Genomic DNA, 16,194 nt, shown 5'->3' with positions numbered 1-16,194 from the left:
GCCAAGATATATGCCCACAAAATGCAGGAAGATTGGCTTCAAATACAGTGAGCGCTATAGGGGGTCCGGAAAGCTATCTAAGCGTAATAATTGATGGAAAAATCCCCCTAACCACACGCGCGCGCGCACACACACACACACACACACACCACACCACAGGATCATTTAATTACATCATTCTCTGCTGTTGCCTTCCCGGGATCTCCCCCAGGCTGAGACACGCAGGCTCTGCTCAAGCTGAGGTCAAGACGCCAACTCACGGAGACTAAGGAGGCAAGGACCAGAAGCCCACCCAGCCTTAACATCTAAACTGGAGGAGCCCGGGGGTGGGGGTGTGGGGGGAGGAAAAGGCAGCCGAGACTGACAGAAACAATAAAACAGGAATAGGAAGTCCCCAACACAGCGAGCGCTCCGCGAGCCCCGGCTGGCCGCCCCCACGGGAGGGGCGTGCGGGCTCAGCGCGGAGACGGGAGACCGCGGCCGCGGGGGCGCCGAGTGAGCGGCGGCGGCGGCAGCGCCCGCGAGCCCGAGGGGAGGGTCGGCGACGCATCCAGTCCCCGCAGCCACCCGCGCGGCGCAGCTCGGCAGCGGGACGCGGCGCCCGAAGCCCCGGCAGCGCCCTCCTCCCTCCCCCCGCGCGTCGCCCGCCAGCGCGCCAGCGCCCGCTCCGCCCGTGACTTCAGTCGAGCTCCACCCCCGCGTGGCGGCGGCTCGCTCGGTCCGAAGCCGCGCTCGGCACCAGCCCAGCCTGGGCAAGCGGCCGCCACCTGCCCGGCGCCGCCTCCGCCCGCCCCCTCCGCGGCCCAACTTGGATGGAGTTGGGGTCCTGAGCGCCCGCCCCTCCACGGCCCGCCGGCGGAGAGCCCCGCGCCGCCGCCTCCGCTCCGGCCCCCTCTCCGCTGCTCTCCGCTCCCGCGATGGGAAAAGTTGGCGCCGGCGGCGGCTCCCCAGCCGGGCTGAGCGCACTCCTCGCCGGCGCGGGGCTCTTGGTCCTCTGCGTCCCGGGCGCCTGCGGCGGCGGCTCCTGCTGCCCCCAGCTGCCCCCCGGCTCGGCCCCAGGCTGGGCTGCCACCCCGGGGGGCTTCGTTGGCCGGGGACCGCGAGACAGAGCTGCTGCCACACCCCTGCCCCTCCTTGGGCGCCCGCTGTTCGCGGTGGCCCCCGGAGACCGAGCGCTGTCCCTGGAGCGGGCCCCGGGCACCGCGGCGTCCGTGGCGATGGCCCCACGCGCTGGCCGGCGGAGACGGAGTGAAGCGGAACCGGGGAAGGCAGACCGCGGAGAGGGCGCGAGCCGGAGCCCCCGGGGAATGCTAAGGGACGGAGGGCAGCCGGGGCCTGGGACTCTGGAGCGGGACCCGGACAAAGCCACTCGCTTCCGGATGGAGGAGCTGAGGCTGACCAGCACCACGTTCGCGCTGACGGGCGACTCAGCACACAACCAAGCCATGGTCCACTGGTCCGGCCACAACAGCAGCGTGAGTAGAGGGGGCCTGAGGGCAAGGGGTGACGGGGGAAAGGGTTAAAAGCAGGCTGTGTCATCTGATGGAGAATTTGGAGAAATGGGGTTTCTGCACTTGAGGGATGCTGCAAACTAAAGTCTTCCCTGCCCACCTCCCCTAGGAGTTAATGTCACCCATCAGGAGACCCACGACACCATCAGAGTCCTCTCAACCCTCCCCCCCCCCCCCCCAAGCTTCAAACAGGGCAGGCAGATACCTGTTTCCTGGTCTTATGGGTGTAGTAACAGAGCTGAAGACCCAGGCAAACAGAGGGGGTTAATGCGGAGGTGAATGGGTTAAATTTCCAGGCAGGATGACATTCTTTTAAGTGACTTTCTCTTTACTTGCTAGACTCAGGGTGAGCACAAGTCAGATCAAGAAGACTTTATTCGTAAGCTTTTTATTTTTCTGCAAAGCTCCTAACCCCCCCCCCCCCCCTTCCTCACAAGGGAAGAGATACGTAGTGGAAACTAAGGTGCCCTTAATGTATTCTCTGTTTCTGGGGACCAAGTGGATGCAAGTTTCAGGACAGGAACTCTCTAGCATCTTCTAACAGCACCAGCCAGTGTGTTTTGAGAGCTGGGGCTTTCCAGCCTGTGAATGAGTGGTTGTTCTCCCCGCATGATCAGTCCCAGGAAGATCAGATATATCCCAGTGACAACAACCCCCTGTTCTTCCCCATTGCCTGACCTCCTCTAGAGAAGCTCACAAATAAAGACTCAGCCCTCCCTTTAGGAAGGGACCAGGGGGATTGCTGGATTCCAGAAGAGTGACACCAGGGAGAGTGGGTACAGTCCAGGACCTTTGGCCACGTCAGGGAAGGTTTTAGATTTTTGGAAAAGCCTGCATGTTCTGAATCTGGGGTAGCTATTCCAGCTTAAACTGCACCTGGGAAACTTCAATGAGCTGAAATAGTAAAGAACTAGCTTTGATGGGAAGAACTGAAGATGATTTAAAAGTGTGGAAAGTTCTCTAGGCTGCCATGAAGCAGAAAAGAACACAAAAACCAAGGATGAGTAAAACGAGAAAAAAAATCAAAGTTTCAGCTTCCATCAGGTTATTGAGATTGTAGTGTTTGTAATATGCACAGTCTGTGCAGCCTGGTACCTTTCAAAATGTTTTCAGTTGTGATGTCATTGCCAGAAATCTTCCCAGAAAACTTCCCACTTCAGTGAGTTGTGCTCATTGTCAGCTTTTTAATGAAAGTTGTGAACATTTGAAAATAATAGTCTGTCATTATGGGTTCCTTGAGTATATAGATATAAACTGTATTAAGGCAAATCCTGATCAACAATATTTTGTATTTGTGTGTCTGTCCTGGGAGCACCAGCAAGGTTTTCCCTACAATTCAGCTCTCATGACTGAGGCCATGGTTTTCTATAGTTCTCAGGAAAGGTTTAATCAAATAATTGAAGCTGAAATTCTTTCCGTTAAAGTTCTGGAGACCCTTGCCCTCATTTCTTACCTTAACTATCATATCTTTCATATCATAACCACTAAAATTCATCCCCCAATTTGAACTTGAATCTTCTTAAACTGATTGAATAACTTTCACACTGCTTTAAATGATTAACTCATAGCTTCTGGCTTTAAGGGGAGATTTTCAACACATCAAACATATTACATCTTGTTGAATCAAGAAGTGGAGGACATTGGACTCAAAATATTTCTGGCTTTTAATGTAATTCAAGCTGTAAAATATCACTCACCCATTAGACCTCTACTTTAGTTCATCTCTTGAAAGATCTTGGAGAGAGCTGGAAAAAGAGAGTACATCTTTGGCAAATTTTAAACTCCATTTAAGAAATGGCGCCAAGCACTGCCAGCCTTTTTCTTTTCTTTTTTTTTTTAATGATGCTTATAAGCACAGTAGGGCTTATGAGGGTCAGGGCTTGGACAGCCAACATGCAGGGAAATCTGAGATAATGTAGGAAATCAAGGTGGTGCACATTAAAGACTTGAGCCCTCAAACCCTGTTGCTAATGAGATTTCTACCCTTTGAAGTTTTTAATTCTGCAAGGAACCCCTCTGCTCCCCATCCCTGCCTTTTTACACACAAATTACAGGTTTTTTAGTGTGTGTGTGTGTGTGTGTGTGTGTGTATGTGTATTATATATATAGAAAGAAAGGGAGAGCAATCGTCTTTATCCAGGTCCCACAAAACAAAGCTGGCCCAGAGTCATAGGAGAGACAAAGTTTAAAAAACAAACAAACAAAAAATAAATAAATGAAGGAAGGCATAAAAAAAAAAACTTTTCTGGGCGACTTTGTCATGTAAAAAGCAGTGTGGAGACTTGGGTTCTAATGCTGGTTTATTTGTGGTTTGCTCTTGGCAAGTCGATTGCATGGTGAGTGTGAATTTCCTCATCCCTAAAATGGGGGCAACGCCAGCTCATTACGTGCCAGGTGACACATGAGCGGGTTGTGACTGTCGAGGACTACACCTGTTTGGAACTCTCAACTCACAGCCCTTCATTTCTTCCTAGAGGAAACAAACACTAATTTAAACTGGAGGGTGACATTGGGCAGCTCTCATTTTCTTCAGGGTTAGGTGTCAGCCCCCTCCCTTAAGCCCGCCCCCAACCCGCTCAGGGCCACAGGCAATACACATCCTCTGAATCTGTCTGACCTATAGCTAAAAGCCTTTGCTAAGTAGGGTTTCTGATCACAATAACCCCTGCCTTAAAGGTGTAAATGTGTGGTAATTATAGGCTGCCTGTCAAACTTGTGAGGAATTCTGGATGTTTCTCTCGCCTCCTTCCCTTCTTCCTGCCCCCTCGCTGTTGGACTTGTGCAGTTGTGTAAAGACATGACTGTTTTGCCTCATCCGTGGGAGTGATGTGATTCCTCTCCACTGCCGTCTAGCTTGATGGAAAGTGTTGCTGGAGTTGGTGGAACACCTGGGGGGATCTTTTGGCATGAAAGGTGCTGGGGATGAATCATTTGTCATGAGCTTGGTGTCTTAAGCAAGAACATATTGTTCCTACCCTACTCATCCTAGGCATGCTGTGCCCTGATCTAAATTTATACAGTAATCCTTAGTTTGTTAAAATATATATTTGTCTGTATATGTATGTGTGATGAAGCGTGTATTTATTCCTTATTTCCAAGAAATTTCAAAGTGCTACACTTATTAATCCTTATAAAAATCCTTGTTAGGTAATATGTGAATGGCAAGTGTTAATATCTATTTTTCATATTTTAATGCTGGAGTCAACTTGGATATTTCAGCCTAGTGCCTTGTCCTTTTCTCACTGGAAATAGTATTAGAAGGTTTGTTAACAGAGGCTTTCACTTACATTTTGCCATTCTGATACTTTAATGCTGCATTTGTCATAGATCATGATGGTCTGGTTGATTTCCATGTACCTCCTTGCCTTTAGCTGTTCCAGGACTTGACATTTACCATGGAACCTTAGTGAATACACCGAATCCCAACTTGGGTCAGGTTTTGGGTAGATGTCTTCTCTTCCATCACCTCACTTAATTTTCACAGACCTGCTATGAGGAGATATTCTTATTCTCATTACACAGAGAAGAAAAACCGAAGCTGTAGAAAGCTGAATGAATTGCTAAGATGTTACAGAAGGTCAGTGTCAAATAGGGGCTGGAACCCTGAGTAAGCCGATTTCCCAACCTCACAGAATGGCTGGTCTTAAAGACTTTAAGGTAGAACAGAAAAACTCAGGCCTTTTGGAGTCAGAATTTTAAATCATCCTATCTTGGGGGGGATTTCAGATGATGGTGGAGGAAGGCACAGTCCTAGCTGTAAGCTCCATCTGTAGAAAAGCAAGGACTTTAACAGGTGCCTGTCACATTGCACTCTTTACCTTAAGTAGTGATTTGCTTGTTCTCTTATCCGCCTACCTCTTCGTCTTTAGTGAGACATGGAATCTGCACCTGGTGATTCATTGAGCACGAGGTAACCTGCCATCATTCAGCTCTCAGATCTAGTGTTCTTCAGGAACAGATTGCTTTTCGAAGTTACTTCTAAATCTGATTTATAGAGAGGTTGCACGTAAACACTTGATTTGATTGTACATTTAGACATATTTTTTGGCTTGTTTTTAAAGTAAAATGATAAAGGGTTTTAGCTCTCTCTAACAAGCCCACATAATTCCTTCTCTGATCGGTGCTTTGTGCTGTTAGTGAATGTTAATGTGGTGTGACACGGGAGGCAGGGGGTTTGGAAGCAGAGAGATTTGAGTTTGAGTGTTAGGTCTCCTGCTTACCACACTTTGCCTTGAACAAGACAGTTAAATTCTTTGAACTTCGCCTTCCTCAACTAAAATATGGGGATAGTACAGCTTTTGCAGGCTTTTTTCCTGAACAGTTGATATCATGTATATGAAGTTGCTGATACATAGTAAGTGCTCAACAAATGCTACTTGTTCTTTTAGTTTAATAAATAATTCTCAGTGGTGGATAAGAATGCTGAGTTATAGTCCCGACTGTGTACACAAACTAGATATGTAGTCATAATGTGTCCTATGGGGCCTCAATTTCATCCTCTGTAAAATGATGCAGATAGACTAGAATGCCATGGAAATCTCCTACAGGTTGGAAGTAACTTAATAGTTTGTTCAGCCTGCACGTATTGTGCACCTACATTTAAGTGTACTAGGAGAGTTGGGGACACACGAGTGACAAAATGACCTGTACCCTTGACCTGTAAGCAGCAAGCCTTTTGTTCCACACGATTCCTCCTTTTTCCATGGTTAATATGTGTATCCATTCATAAGAAATCAAAACATTTGAGATACAAGCAGGCATTCATTTCAATGTTGACTTGCAGCAAAATCTAATTTATTATGGTTTTTTTTGGGTCACATCTTCTCATGAAGGAACTTTGTATCTTTGGACAACAAAATTGCTTCATATGAGATTGGGAATTTAGTTTCCCCTAATATATTCAGTGGGGTGTTCTAGAGGAAAATGACATAAATGTTGACTCTGGGAACTCTATCCACATCTTTTTATGGAGGGACCCCAGAAACTCCCTAGACTAAGGCACAAAACCTGATGGAATTGTTTATTTAATAATTCTTTAATGATTTATCTAAGAGAATAAAAATTACCTCCAAGGAGAGATTGCCATGTGGCAGCATTGTGCTAAGAAGCTTGCACAAATTGTCGTATTGACCTTTAATTCTACAAATATATATTGAGTCCTAACATTTGTTAGACACTTCTAATACAGATATATGTGCAGCGACGCCCAAAGGTGGGAGTAATTATTCCCTGCCCTCAAGGAGCTTTCTGTCTTGTACTTAAAGAGTTCTCTGAAGAGGTAACAGAATCTGAGAACCCACTGAGGGCAGAGGATGCTATCGAGTTCAGAAGAGAATCAGACATCTACTGAGTAGGGTGGCCTTCAAACTTCCTGGTGGAGCAGGTACTTCAAGTGAACCTTGAAATGTAGAGAAAATCTTTATTAAGAGATGGAGGTTATTACAAGGATATTTTGAACTGAATGGATAGCAAGAGTAAAGGTCAAGAGTAGAGATGTAAATATTCCTGTGTGTTCCAATAAATTAGCCTACTTTAAATGTAAACTATGTTTAACTGACGTGTTAATCTTAGAAATCATTTTAAAAATATGATTTAAGCCAAGATATGCAAATTGATCTTCTAGTGTCTTTGGGTATATTCCAACCCCCCCCCCCCAAAAGAAAAGAAAACCTGTGTGGTCACTGAAAGATGCACTCTTTACCTTCGTGAAAGATACGATTGCCTTTGTTTGCACCTTAGATCTCAGCTAGAGTCATCACTGTTTCATTTTTACATAGACATTTTCCACACACAGTTTTCTGTAAAGGCCTTTGTTTTGTTTAAGTCCCTGGTCAGAAATATCACTGGCCAGGCTGCCCAGAGGGTAAATTAATTTGGCTCCTTGCCAGCTTATGTTAAGTCCCTCAACATACGTAAAATATTTGTTCTGTCTTTGTGGATATCTCAATTACCATTCTATATCTCTGGCTAGAAAGGGTGGAGAATGCATCTGTGTGTCCTAGGGAGGAAACAAGCCAAATGGTGTCAGTGCAGTGGCTAACAGGGATGGCAGGGAATACGTGTGGCACATGGGAGGTGGAGCCGGGCTCCGTGGAGGTGGAGTGGTTACTCTGGAGGGGCATGCACACTCTTTTCCGTGGGGTGGATCGAGTAGTCAAATGGTTGGCAAGAAACAAAGTAGAACCTTACTGTGCAAAGTTCATAAGGAAAGAACAGAGCCTCTTCTAAACCATAAGTAGAGAGAAAAAGGACATGAATGTTCTGTAGGAAATCCTACATGAAATTTTCCCTGTGTATAAGAGATACTGTGTCTGTTTCTATAGCACTCCTGAATGTTGTTACAGCACTTTAGATCCCTTATAGCCATTTCCTTTGCAAAATGCCTCAGCTTTCAAAGATTGGAACGTTTCTTTCCTTACCTCAGTTGGTTTTCTCCCCACGGGCCCATGAGATAGGAAAGACAAATATCATCTACATTTCTCAGGTAGGGAAATGAAGGCACTGCTATTAAGTAGGTCAGTTAGTGGAAGAAGAGAGTCAACAGTGTTTTGCCACACCATGTGACTGATTCTTGGCTTGGCCCCCTGCTGGCTTTCCACAGGCAAGAGTTAGAACACAGCTACATCCTAGCCCCTTGGTTTATCTGAGGCCTATGCACCTGTGTCCATAATGTTTTCCACTGTGGGAAGAAGTGTGGGTATTGGCCATGGAGATCCTGAGTTCTGTGCTCAGCTATTCTGGGCTTCAGAGCAGGTGGACTCATCAGAAGGCTCATGGCATTGTTTAAACCTTTAAAAGGGGACCTTAAAGACAGATGATGGGGCTTTCTGCAAGCAAGGTCTCTGGCAAAAACCCATTCTTCATATTCCACTGCTAATGGACTTGAGAGGTATGATTACTTACAACTGGGCTAGTTGCAGAAGGAGCTTGAGGGAGAAGAGGGGCATATTCACTTCTTCCTCTCTTTAATTGGCTGATACAGATTAAATGTAGTTTAAAATAATAGTAAGTGTGATCTCAGTCAAGGGAACCTAACGTGTCAACATTTGGGAGCAGCGGTAGTCAAATTGAAGGGTGCCTGTTGATACTGATGGGGTTTATTGGCTCAAAGATTATATAACAGAGTTCTCAGCTATTGCCTTCACTGCTTATTCTGACTTTTGGGGCATGGGTGGGGGAATGGAGCAAAGGGGAGTTCACTGAACACTAGGGATAGCTCTCTATAGCCAGATAAGATCTATTGATTGTAACAGAAACCCCTCTTGACAATCATATAAATAACCACCAAATTTGTGAGAAGCTTCCCTGAAAGAACTTTCTAGAGCATCACACTGTTTAACTTCATCTTCCCACCACCGTAATACAAATGAGGTATTATTGTCCTCATTCTAGAGTTGTGGAAGTCAGGGCTTAAAGAACTTGCTTGGGCAAGGTCACCCAGTTAGAAGGTGGCACAGCTGGAATTGGAATTTTGTCCTTTCTGGCTCCAAAGCATTTTCCATTTGATCACGTTGACTCTCTGTAAGGGTTTAGTTCTGAGTTTCTTTAGCAAGAACTTCACAAGTCAGTGCAGAGGGATGGTAGGGGAACTTTTGGCATGAGGACCCCACCTCAGGGTTTTCCCCTATCATATCATCCTGATCAGGGCACTAACCTGATATATTTTACTTAGTAATAATCTGCTTCATGACAGAGCTCAATCAAAGCCTCAAGGGCCATCTGTCCCCTTGAGTGGCTCTCCTGGGGTTATTAAAACGTGTCTTCTTGTTATTCTGGGAGGATGTGTGGGATGTGCTGTTTGGCTTCTCCCTGCTGGCTAATGAACCTTGAGTGAAAGTGTGGACAACTTGTATACTTTTTAAAGAAACTGCTAATAAAAATCATGCTATCAGAAGCTACCAACTAATCATGTTGTGCCCTGAAGCCAATGGATTGATGCCTTTAGTCATCTTTCCCTAACCAGAGTAGCAGAGGCTATTGAGACACTGAATTGTGGACCATAGATCCTTCTGCTTCAGGGTCTTTGGGGGAGGGGAGGGGAGTTAAAAGCAATAGGCCTTCCCCTTGTCTTAGCACTTCCCAAAATACACTCTTGATAAGAATCATTGGGGAGGAAGGGCTATTTTAGGCATGGTTGTCACCTGCTTAGAAATCTATCTGTATCCGTCTTTACCCTGACGTAGGTTTTGCCAAGTTGACAGGGGAATTCTAAACTGGGCAGCTGTGGGCACCTCGGGCAGCATTTCTTAAAGAGCTTGCCCTCATGGGACCTGCTTTTACATCTGTTGGTGGGGACTAGGAATCTTTATGTTTTACAGACTCCCTTAGGAAGTCTATAAAGCTTGAAAATCATTTTCCTAAGATTCACGTGTGAGTTTTGGGGTCTATGAACCCCTTCCGTTGTCTGTACAACCTTGTGTCAATATGCTTCACTTTTCCCTGTGGTGAGCTGGAGCCCACAGCTTTTTTATCAGCTTCTCCACGGAAACTGTGACCCCTGTGGGAAAGACCTGGTACAAGGTGCCTTAGGAGAATGAGAGACAGTTACGTGGGACAGTGCAGATTCCCCAGGAAGAAGATGATGCTTTTTTGCCGGATGGTGATGTTTTTTATCGCTGAATATATCCTAGGCAGTTATCTTTCCTGGATGTCCAGATGACCACGGGCAGACCATGTCTTCAGTGGCTGAAAGAGGACATTATTTTAATTAGAACACAATGTTTAGTTATGGGTTTGAGTTCCCACTCCGCTATGTGCTAGATCGGTGAACTTGGGCAATTAACTTTATAATTCTGTGCCTTCATTTCCTTAGCTGTAAAATGGAAACGATAACGCTATATTTTTTATATGGTTTCTTACTGGTTAAAGGAGACACTAGATTCAAAAGTGCTGAAAGTGGCATCTGGCAGATAGCAACCAATCATTGAAGGTTAGCTATTATCATCGTTATTGGTGTTACCACTATTTTGTTAGTATTAGTACTAGTATTACTAATGCTCGAGTATGACCTACTAAATGGTGTTTTTAATATGCTGCTCATGATAATACTCTTGTTTCTGCAGTTATGTTTTTCTATTTCAGCTACATTTTCTTGTTATGGGTCCAAGACCCTGTCTTATGCTTTTGTCATCCTTCTCAATGTCTCCAGCTATTTGCACATAGTAGTTGTAATAAGTGTCTGGACGTGATTTCCAATGTGTGTGTGTGTGTGTGTGTGTGTGTGTGTGTGTGTGTGTGTGTGTGTGTTGGTTGGTGTGGGGGCTTCCACACCAACAAGCAAAACTCTGACAACAGGTGGGTGTCCTACAATTCAACTCAACTTCGGCACTGTGTACCCAGAGGCAGCACCTCAGAGTCCACCAGTGAAGAGCTCAGTCCAACAGGACTGCCACCCCCTCCCAACTTCAGATGCCATTCACAGCCCAAGGTGTCGCCTGTGCTTGTGACCAACTAGCTGTAAATTTGAAGTTCCAATGAATCTCTCCTTGGGTTTGATTAATTTGCTAGAAAAGCTTATAGAACTCAAGAGAAATATTTTACTTACTAAATTTCCAGTTTATTACAAAAGGATATAACTCAGGAATAGCCATATGGAAGAGATGCGTTGAGCAAGATTTGGGGAAAAGGCAGAGCTTCCGTGTTCTCTCTGAGCATGCTGCTCTCCCTGAATCTCAACATGTTTACCAACCTAGAATCTCTTGGAACCCTATCCTATTGGGTTTTATGGAGGCTTTATTCCATAGGCACAATTGATTAAATCATTGGCCGGCAGTTCAGCCTCTAGCCCCTCTCCCTTCCTCAGAGGTTAGGGACTGGGACTAAAAGTTTGCAACCTTCCAATCAGGTGGATGGTTCTCCTGGCAACCAGCTCCCATCCTTAGGTGTGGTCCCATAGTCATCTCATTAACATAAAAAAGGACACTTTTATCTCTCTCATCATATAGGAAATTCTAAGAGTCTTTGGAATTTGGTGCCAATGATGAAATAAAGATCAAATATACATTTATTATAAATCACAATATTGCAAATTGCTTACTAAATATTTGCTGTTTTTGGGATAGAAAAATTTTCCTCTACCCTTCAGAGTTCTTGTCTAAGAATTAAATTGACATGAGACAGAATGACAGGAGAAAATAATATTTTATTCTTACATGTAGGGAATCCACATAAATATGAAATTCCAAAGACGGTAAAACAGCATGGGATATATACATCATTCTGAACTAAAGAAAAGGGGTATGGGTCTGAGACTTGAAAGGGGGTGGGGGAGGACAATTTACAGGAAGATAAAGAAGATCAAGTGTTTAGTAAAGGAAATATTTTCCGAACCACGTAGAAACAATAGGATACAGAGAGGAATTTTAACAAATGCTTTGCTAGGTTCCTCCCTGTCTCTCACACTTAGTTCGTATTACAGTGTAGTTGTCTATGGTGATAGCACCCTTCCTGAAACAGGTCCTCCATCCAGATTCTTTTTGGCAGTTAGGGGGAAGGTCAAAGATTTTTCCCAAGTCTTTTGGACTTTGATTATTTTCAGCTTGAAATCTGCACACAAAGTCATATGTTTTGGGGCCAGCAGCCCTTAGTAACTATACGATTTTGTTTGCTTGTTCCTTGGGGAAAATGGCTTTTCACTTAAACAATCCATGATCTTGTTTACGAGTGTTGTAGAATATTCAGCCACAAAAAGATTGCTTATGTAAATATATATACATATATATACGTGTATATACACATATATACATATACATATTATATACCTATGTATATATGTATATAATTGGGAAACCACCCACAAAATACCAGAAAGGGAAAAATAGATTGAAAAATAGTACAAATATAAGACACATGAAGTCCGTGGGGTTTTTTGTCTATGCATTTCCCTCATATATCTCAAGCCTCTAGAAATATACCTGAACATGGAAGGGCTCAATAATTTCAAAATTTTATTGTATGCTATAAAATACCATTACAAAAGAGGAAAGGTATGATTGAAAACATTTCCTGTGATTATAAGGAATGTTGGCTTTATAGGTGATGCTTTTTGTTTGTCCATAGTTATGCTGTTGTTTCTCAATAAATATACATTGCTTGAGTTACTTTTAAAAGTTACTTGAAAAATGAAAAAAAATAAGAGTGAGCAAAGGAGATTTTGAACTTGGCCTCATTAGAACTGAATTCCAGGCAACTGAACTAAACAAAGAGCCCACGTTCAAGTTGCCTGATTTGCTTCCAATCGCTATTGTTGGGAGAGAGCGAGTGCCCAGGGTTTTTGCAAAGCAGAAAGATCACTCTGTGTCTCTCTTCCGGGTGAGCAGCAGCAGGGGCCGGCGGGTCTTTTGTTTACCTTCCCCTTTGCTGATCCCAGAAAGAGAGATCTGAGGCCATTTCACCAAACTGACAACCCCTTCCAGAAATTGTAGTAGCTTCAGTTCCCATTAAAAGAACATGCATTCCATTTTGAATCTATGTCTCTGTCTTGAGCTTAGTCTCCATCTCTAAGTCATGTATGTACACATGAGCGCATACATAATAAATGTGTGCATCCCATATGCTCACAACTGCTTAAACACTGATGTACTACACTTAAGTCTCTACTCTCAAAAGTGGAATATTAGATATTGCTGTAAGGATGCTTACTGATTGTGAGAGCTGAATGGAAGAACATCTCCAGAACAAAGAAAAAGAAACCGAAGAGAGACAGACAGTGGAAGCTGAGAGATACAAAGAATAAGAGAGAGAGAGAGACAGAGAGAGAGACAGAGAGAAAGACAGAGACAGCAGAGGTGGACCAAGAAAGAGGAGGCTAAAGAGAAGGTGAGGCAAGAGACAGACAGACCAGAGACAGAGAAAAGCAGATGGACAAACAAAGAATTGTAACAGAGACATGGAAGCGTGGAGTAAATCACAGAAAGAAAGTGAGAGATGAAATAGGAAACATACCACTGAGTGGAGAGAACTCACTGTCAGCTCATAAAGAATGCAGAACAGAACTGAGTCCTAGTCTCATGGTACCCTTGTCCTTTGGCAACAGTACTTCCCTGGTCTTTGCTCTGGGGGGTCCAAACCCAGCCCTGTCATGTTGCCAGCAGACGCAGCCAATCTTACGTGTGTGGTAGCTTTGAGAACCACTCGTGCTGGTTGGCTGGGTGTGGGGTGGAAGGGGTGTGTGTAGTATTTATGCACTTTTAAGCATGTCTTAAGAGTGCTTTCTTGTGGGAGATGGAACTGATGGTCTAGATGGTAGAAAGGCAACTTGTAACCTTTCCTTTTATACCAGTATGTGCTGTTTTGAATTTTTAACAGGGGCATGCATTTCTTTAATAATAAAAATACTAAAACATGTTTTAAGTGGTTGTTGTGTCAGCGCTGTGCTGAGTCTGAGAATACAGAGCTGAATAAGACCTGCCCTTTGCCCTTGAGGGCGCATATTCTGGTGGAAGTAGACAGACACATAAACAGATAAATTGCAATTTAGTATGATAAGTGCATAATAGCTGTAATAGAGCTTTGTGCAAAGTGCTATGGGAGCAAAGATGAGTGGGGAACAACTAATTCTTTCTGAGAGTGGGAAGCAAGGCTTTAAAGGGAGGTGACATTTAAGCTGGTCTTTACACAACATGAGGAGTTTTGCAGACAGAATAGGCCACTCCTAACTCTTTTAAACTCCTCAAATCTTTGGTTTTGGATTCATTTTAGATTGCTAGTGTGGTCAACAAGCTGTGACAGGAATGGCACTGTCTTTCTCCATCATCTCAGTGTCCAAGTAATTTGGAACCTAGGCTCATGGTATGTTTAAATATCAGATTAGACTCCCCAGGTTAAAATGTCTGTTAAGTGCTTGGCCTCACCCTGACCAAAGGAACTTGATTTTCCAAAAGAGGAAAGTTTTTCCCCTGAATCTTTGTGTACCCACGTATGCTTGTACACAAATGTGTACAGATGCATACATACATACATACACATACAAATTCAAGGTATTTCTGTCTTTTCTATTCACAGAATTTGGTTAAGCAATGAGGGAATTTTTTCAAGGTTATTCTATATGTTTCTGCTTTTAAAGAATTAAAAGTTGGTGTTCATGTCATTCTCTTGGACATGCTTCCCAAATCAATATGGGGAACTGGGTGCATTAGGATGAGTTGGATGATCACCACTTAAGATTGCAGTATGACTCAAGGCAGTAAGAGAAGGCCACAGAGTGGCCAGAGATACAGGGAACGTGTGCTCTCAGAACTGGTCACGAGCCCATGATCAATTGAAGAGATGTTTCCATAGCCTTTGAGTTCCACCATCTCTGTGCATTGAATTTTCAGTCACACTGAGCTTTGAGATGATGTTACAAGGTCCAGATCTGGCTTTGGAGTATTGTGACTTAGGAATCTTGACCCAGCTTTTGTGCTACTGTAGTAGATTCAATGACTCAGGAATTTCATCCTTTTCAGGCAGAAATGACTTGAGAATGAGCTTTTTAGCTATGCATAAATATACTCTGAGACATATAAATGACCATCCTCAAAGCATAAGATGAACTCTACCCTGGTCTGAATGCAACTTTGCCCACCCCCTACCCTCAGATTCATATGTTGATATGTAACCCCAAAGTGATGGTGTTAGGAGGTGGGGCCTTTGGGAGGCAAATAGGTCATAAGGATGGAACCCCAATGAATGGAGATTAGTGTCTTAATAAAAGTGATCTAAGAAACTCCGTTACCCTTTCTACCTTGTGAGGACACAGCAAGAAGGTGCCATTTGTGGAACCTGGAAGTGGACCCTCACCAGAAACTGGATTTTATGGTGTTTGGATCCTAAACTCCCTGGACTCCAGAGCTGTGGGAAAGAAATGTCTGCTGTTCATAAGCCATCCAGTCTATGGTATTTTTTTTGTAGCATCCTGAATGGACTAAGACAAGTTCTCTGCCAATTACCTAAGGCTCATTTCCTATATTAGACTCTCCTTGATATTCATTTAAGTTAGATTAAAATCTTAGGGAAAGGAAAAGGAAAAATCGTATTTGCTTTAAAAGCTCATCAAGTATGGAAGTGCCCAAGTGCCTCTCACTCAGCCTAAATGTAGGTCTTGAAAATATCTGTAAAGAAGCAATGGTTATATTACCATTTTAGGGAGAGGCATTAGTTTATCTTTCTTTTGCATGTGGGATTTGAGGTAGTTTATTTAAGGCAGGGGTTAGCCAACTATGACCTGTGTACCAAATTGGCCTAACACTTGTTTTGTATATGACCCACAAAAATGTTTTTACATTTTTATTATTTTTTATATGTTTTTACATTTTTAAGTGGCTAAGAGAAATAAAAATAATGATGGGTCATGACACCTGAAAATTATTTGATATAAAATTTTATTGGAACACAACCATCCTCATTCATTTACGTATTTTTGATGGCTGCTTTGGGGCAAAAATGACAAAGTTGAGTAGTTGTGACAGATTGTATAGCTCATAATGTCTAAAGTATTTATCCTCTTACCCTTTTTGAGAAAGGTTTACCATTGTTTGATTTAGGAGATTGGAGAGAATATAAGCAGTGAGGCACAATGAAAATACCGAAGTTGTTACCTGCATACTAACTTGAAGATCGTCCTTTGACCCTCTCTTTCCTGCCTCAAAGGCGAACATACTCTTAGCCACTGCAAATTCTCACTGCCAATGCAGACCTTTCGTTC

The 16,194-nt window shown here is 43.8% G+C and overlaps 1 protein-coding gene across 7 annotated transcripts in view; it reads left to right on the top strand.

Annotated features, from left to right (window-relative positions):
* Positions 1-330: 330 nt before the first annotated feature.
* SORCS1 (sortilin related VPS10 domain containing receptor 1) overlaps positions 331-16,194 on the top strand; it is a 546,182-nt gene continuing 530,318 nt past the window's right edge. For 5 of the 7 annotated variants that reach the window (XM_053909904.1, XM_053909903.1, XM_053909905.1 and 2 more), the window contains exon 1: positions 332-1,475. In XM_053909904.1, the coding sequence (XP_053765879.1) occupies positions 918-1,475 (558 nt within the window). In that variant the 5' untranslated portion in view covers positions 332-917. Of the gene's footprint in view, positions 1,476-16,194 lie in introns of all 7 variants that reach the window. The other 2 variants (XM_053909906.1, XM_053909900.1) reach the window with 1 other exon arrangement.

Source organism: Panthera pardus, unplaced genomic scaffold (assembly GCF_024362965.1).
Source record: "Panthera pardus isolate Hobbes unplaced genomic scaffold, ASM2436296v1 HiC_scaffold_22, whole genome shotgun sequence".
Classification (NCBI taxonomy): Eukaryota; Metazoa; Chordata; class Mammalia; order Carnivora; family Felidae; genus Panthera; species Panthera pardus.
This window is presented reverse-complemented; position numbering and strand designations above follow the sequence as displayed.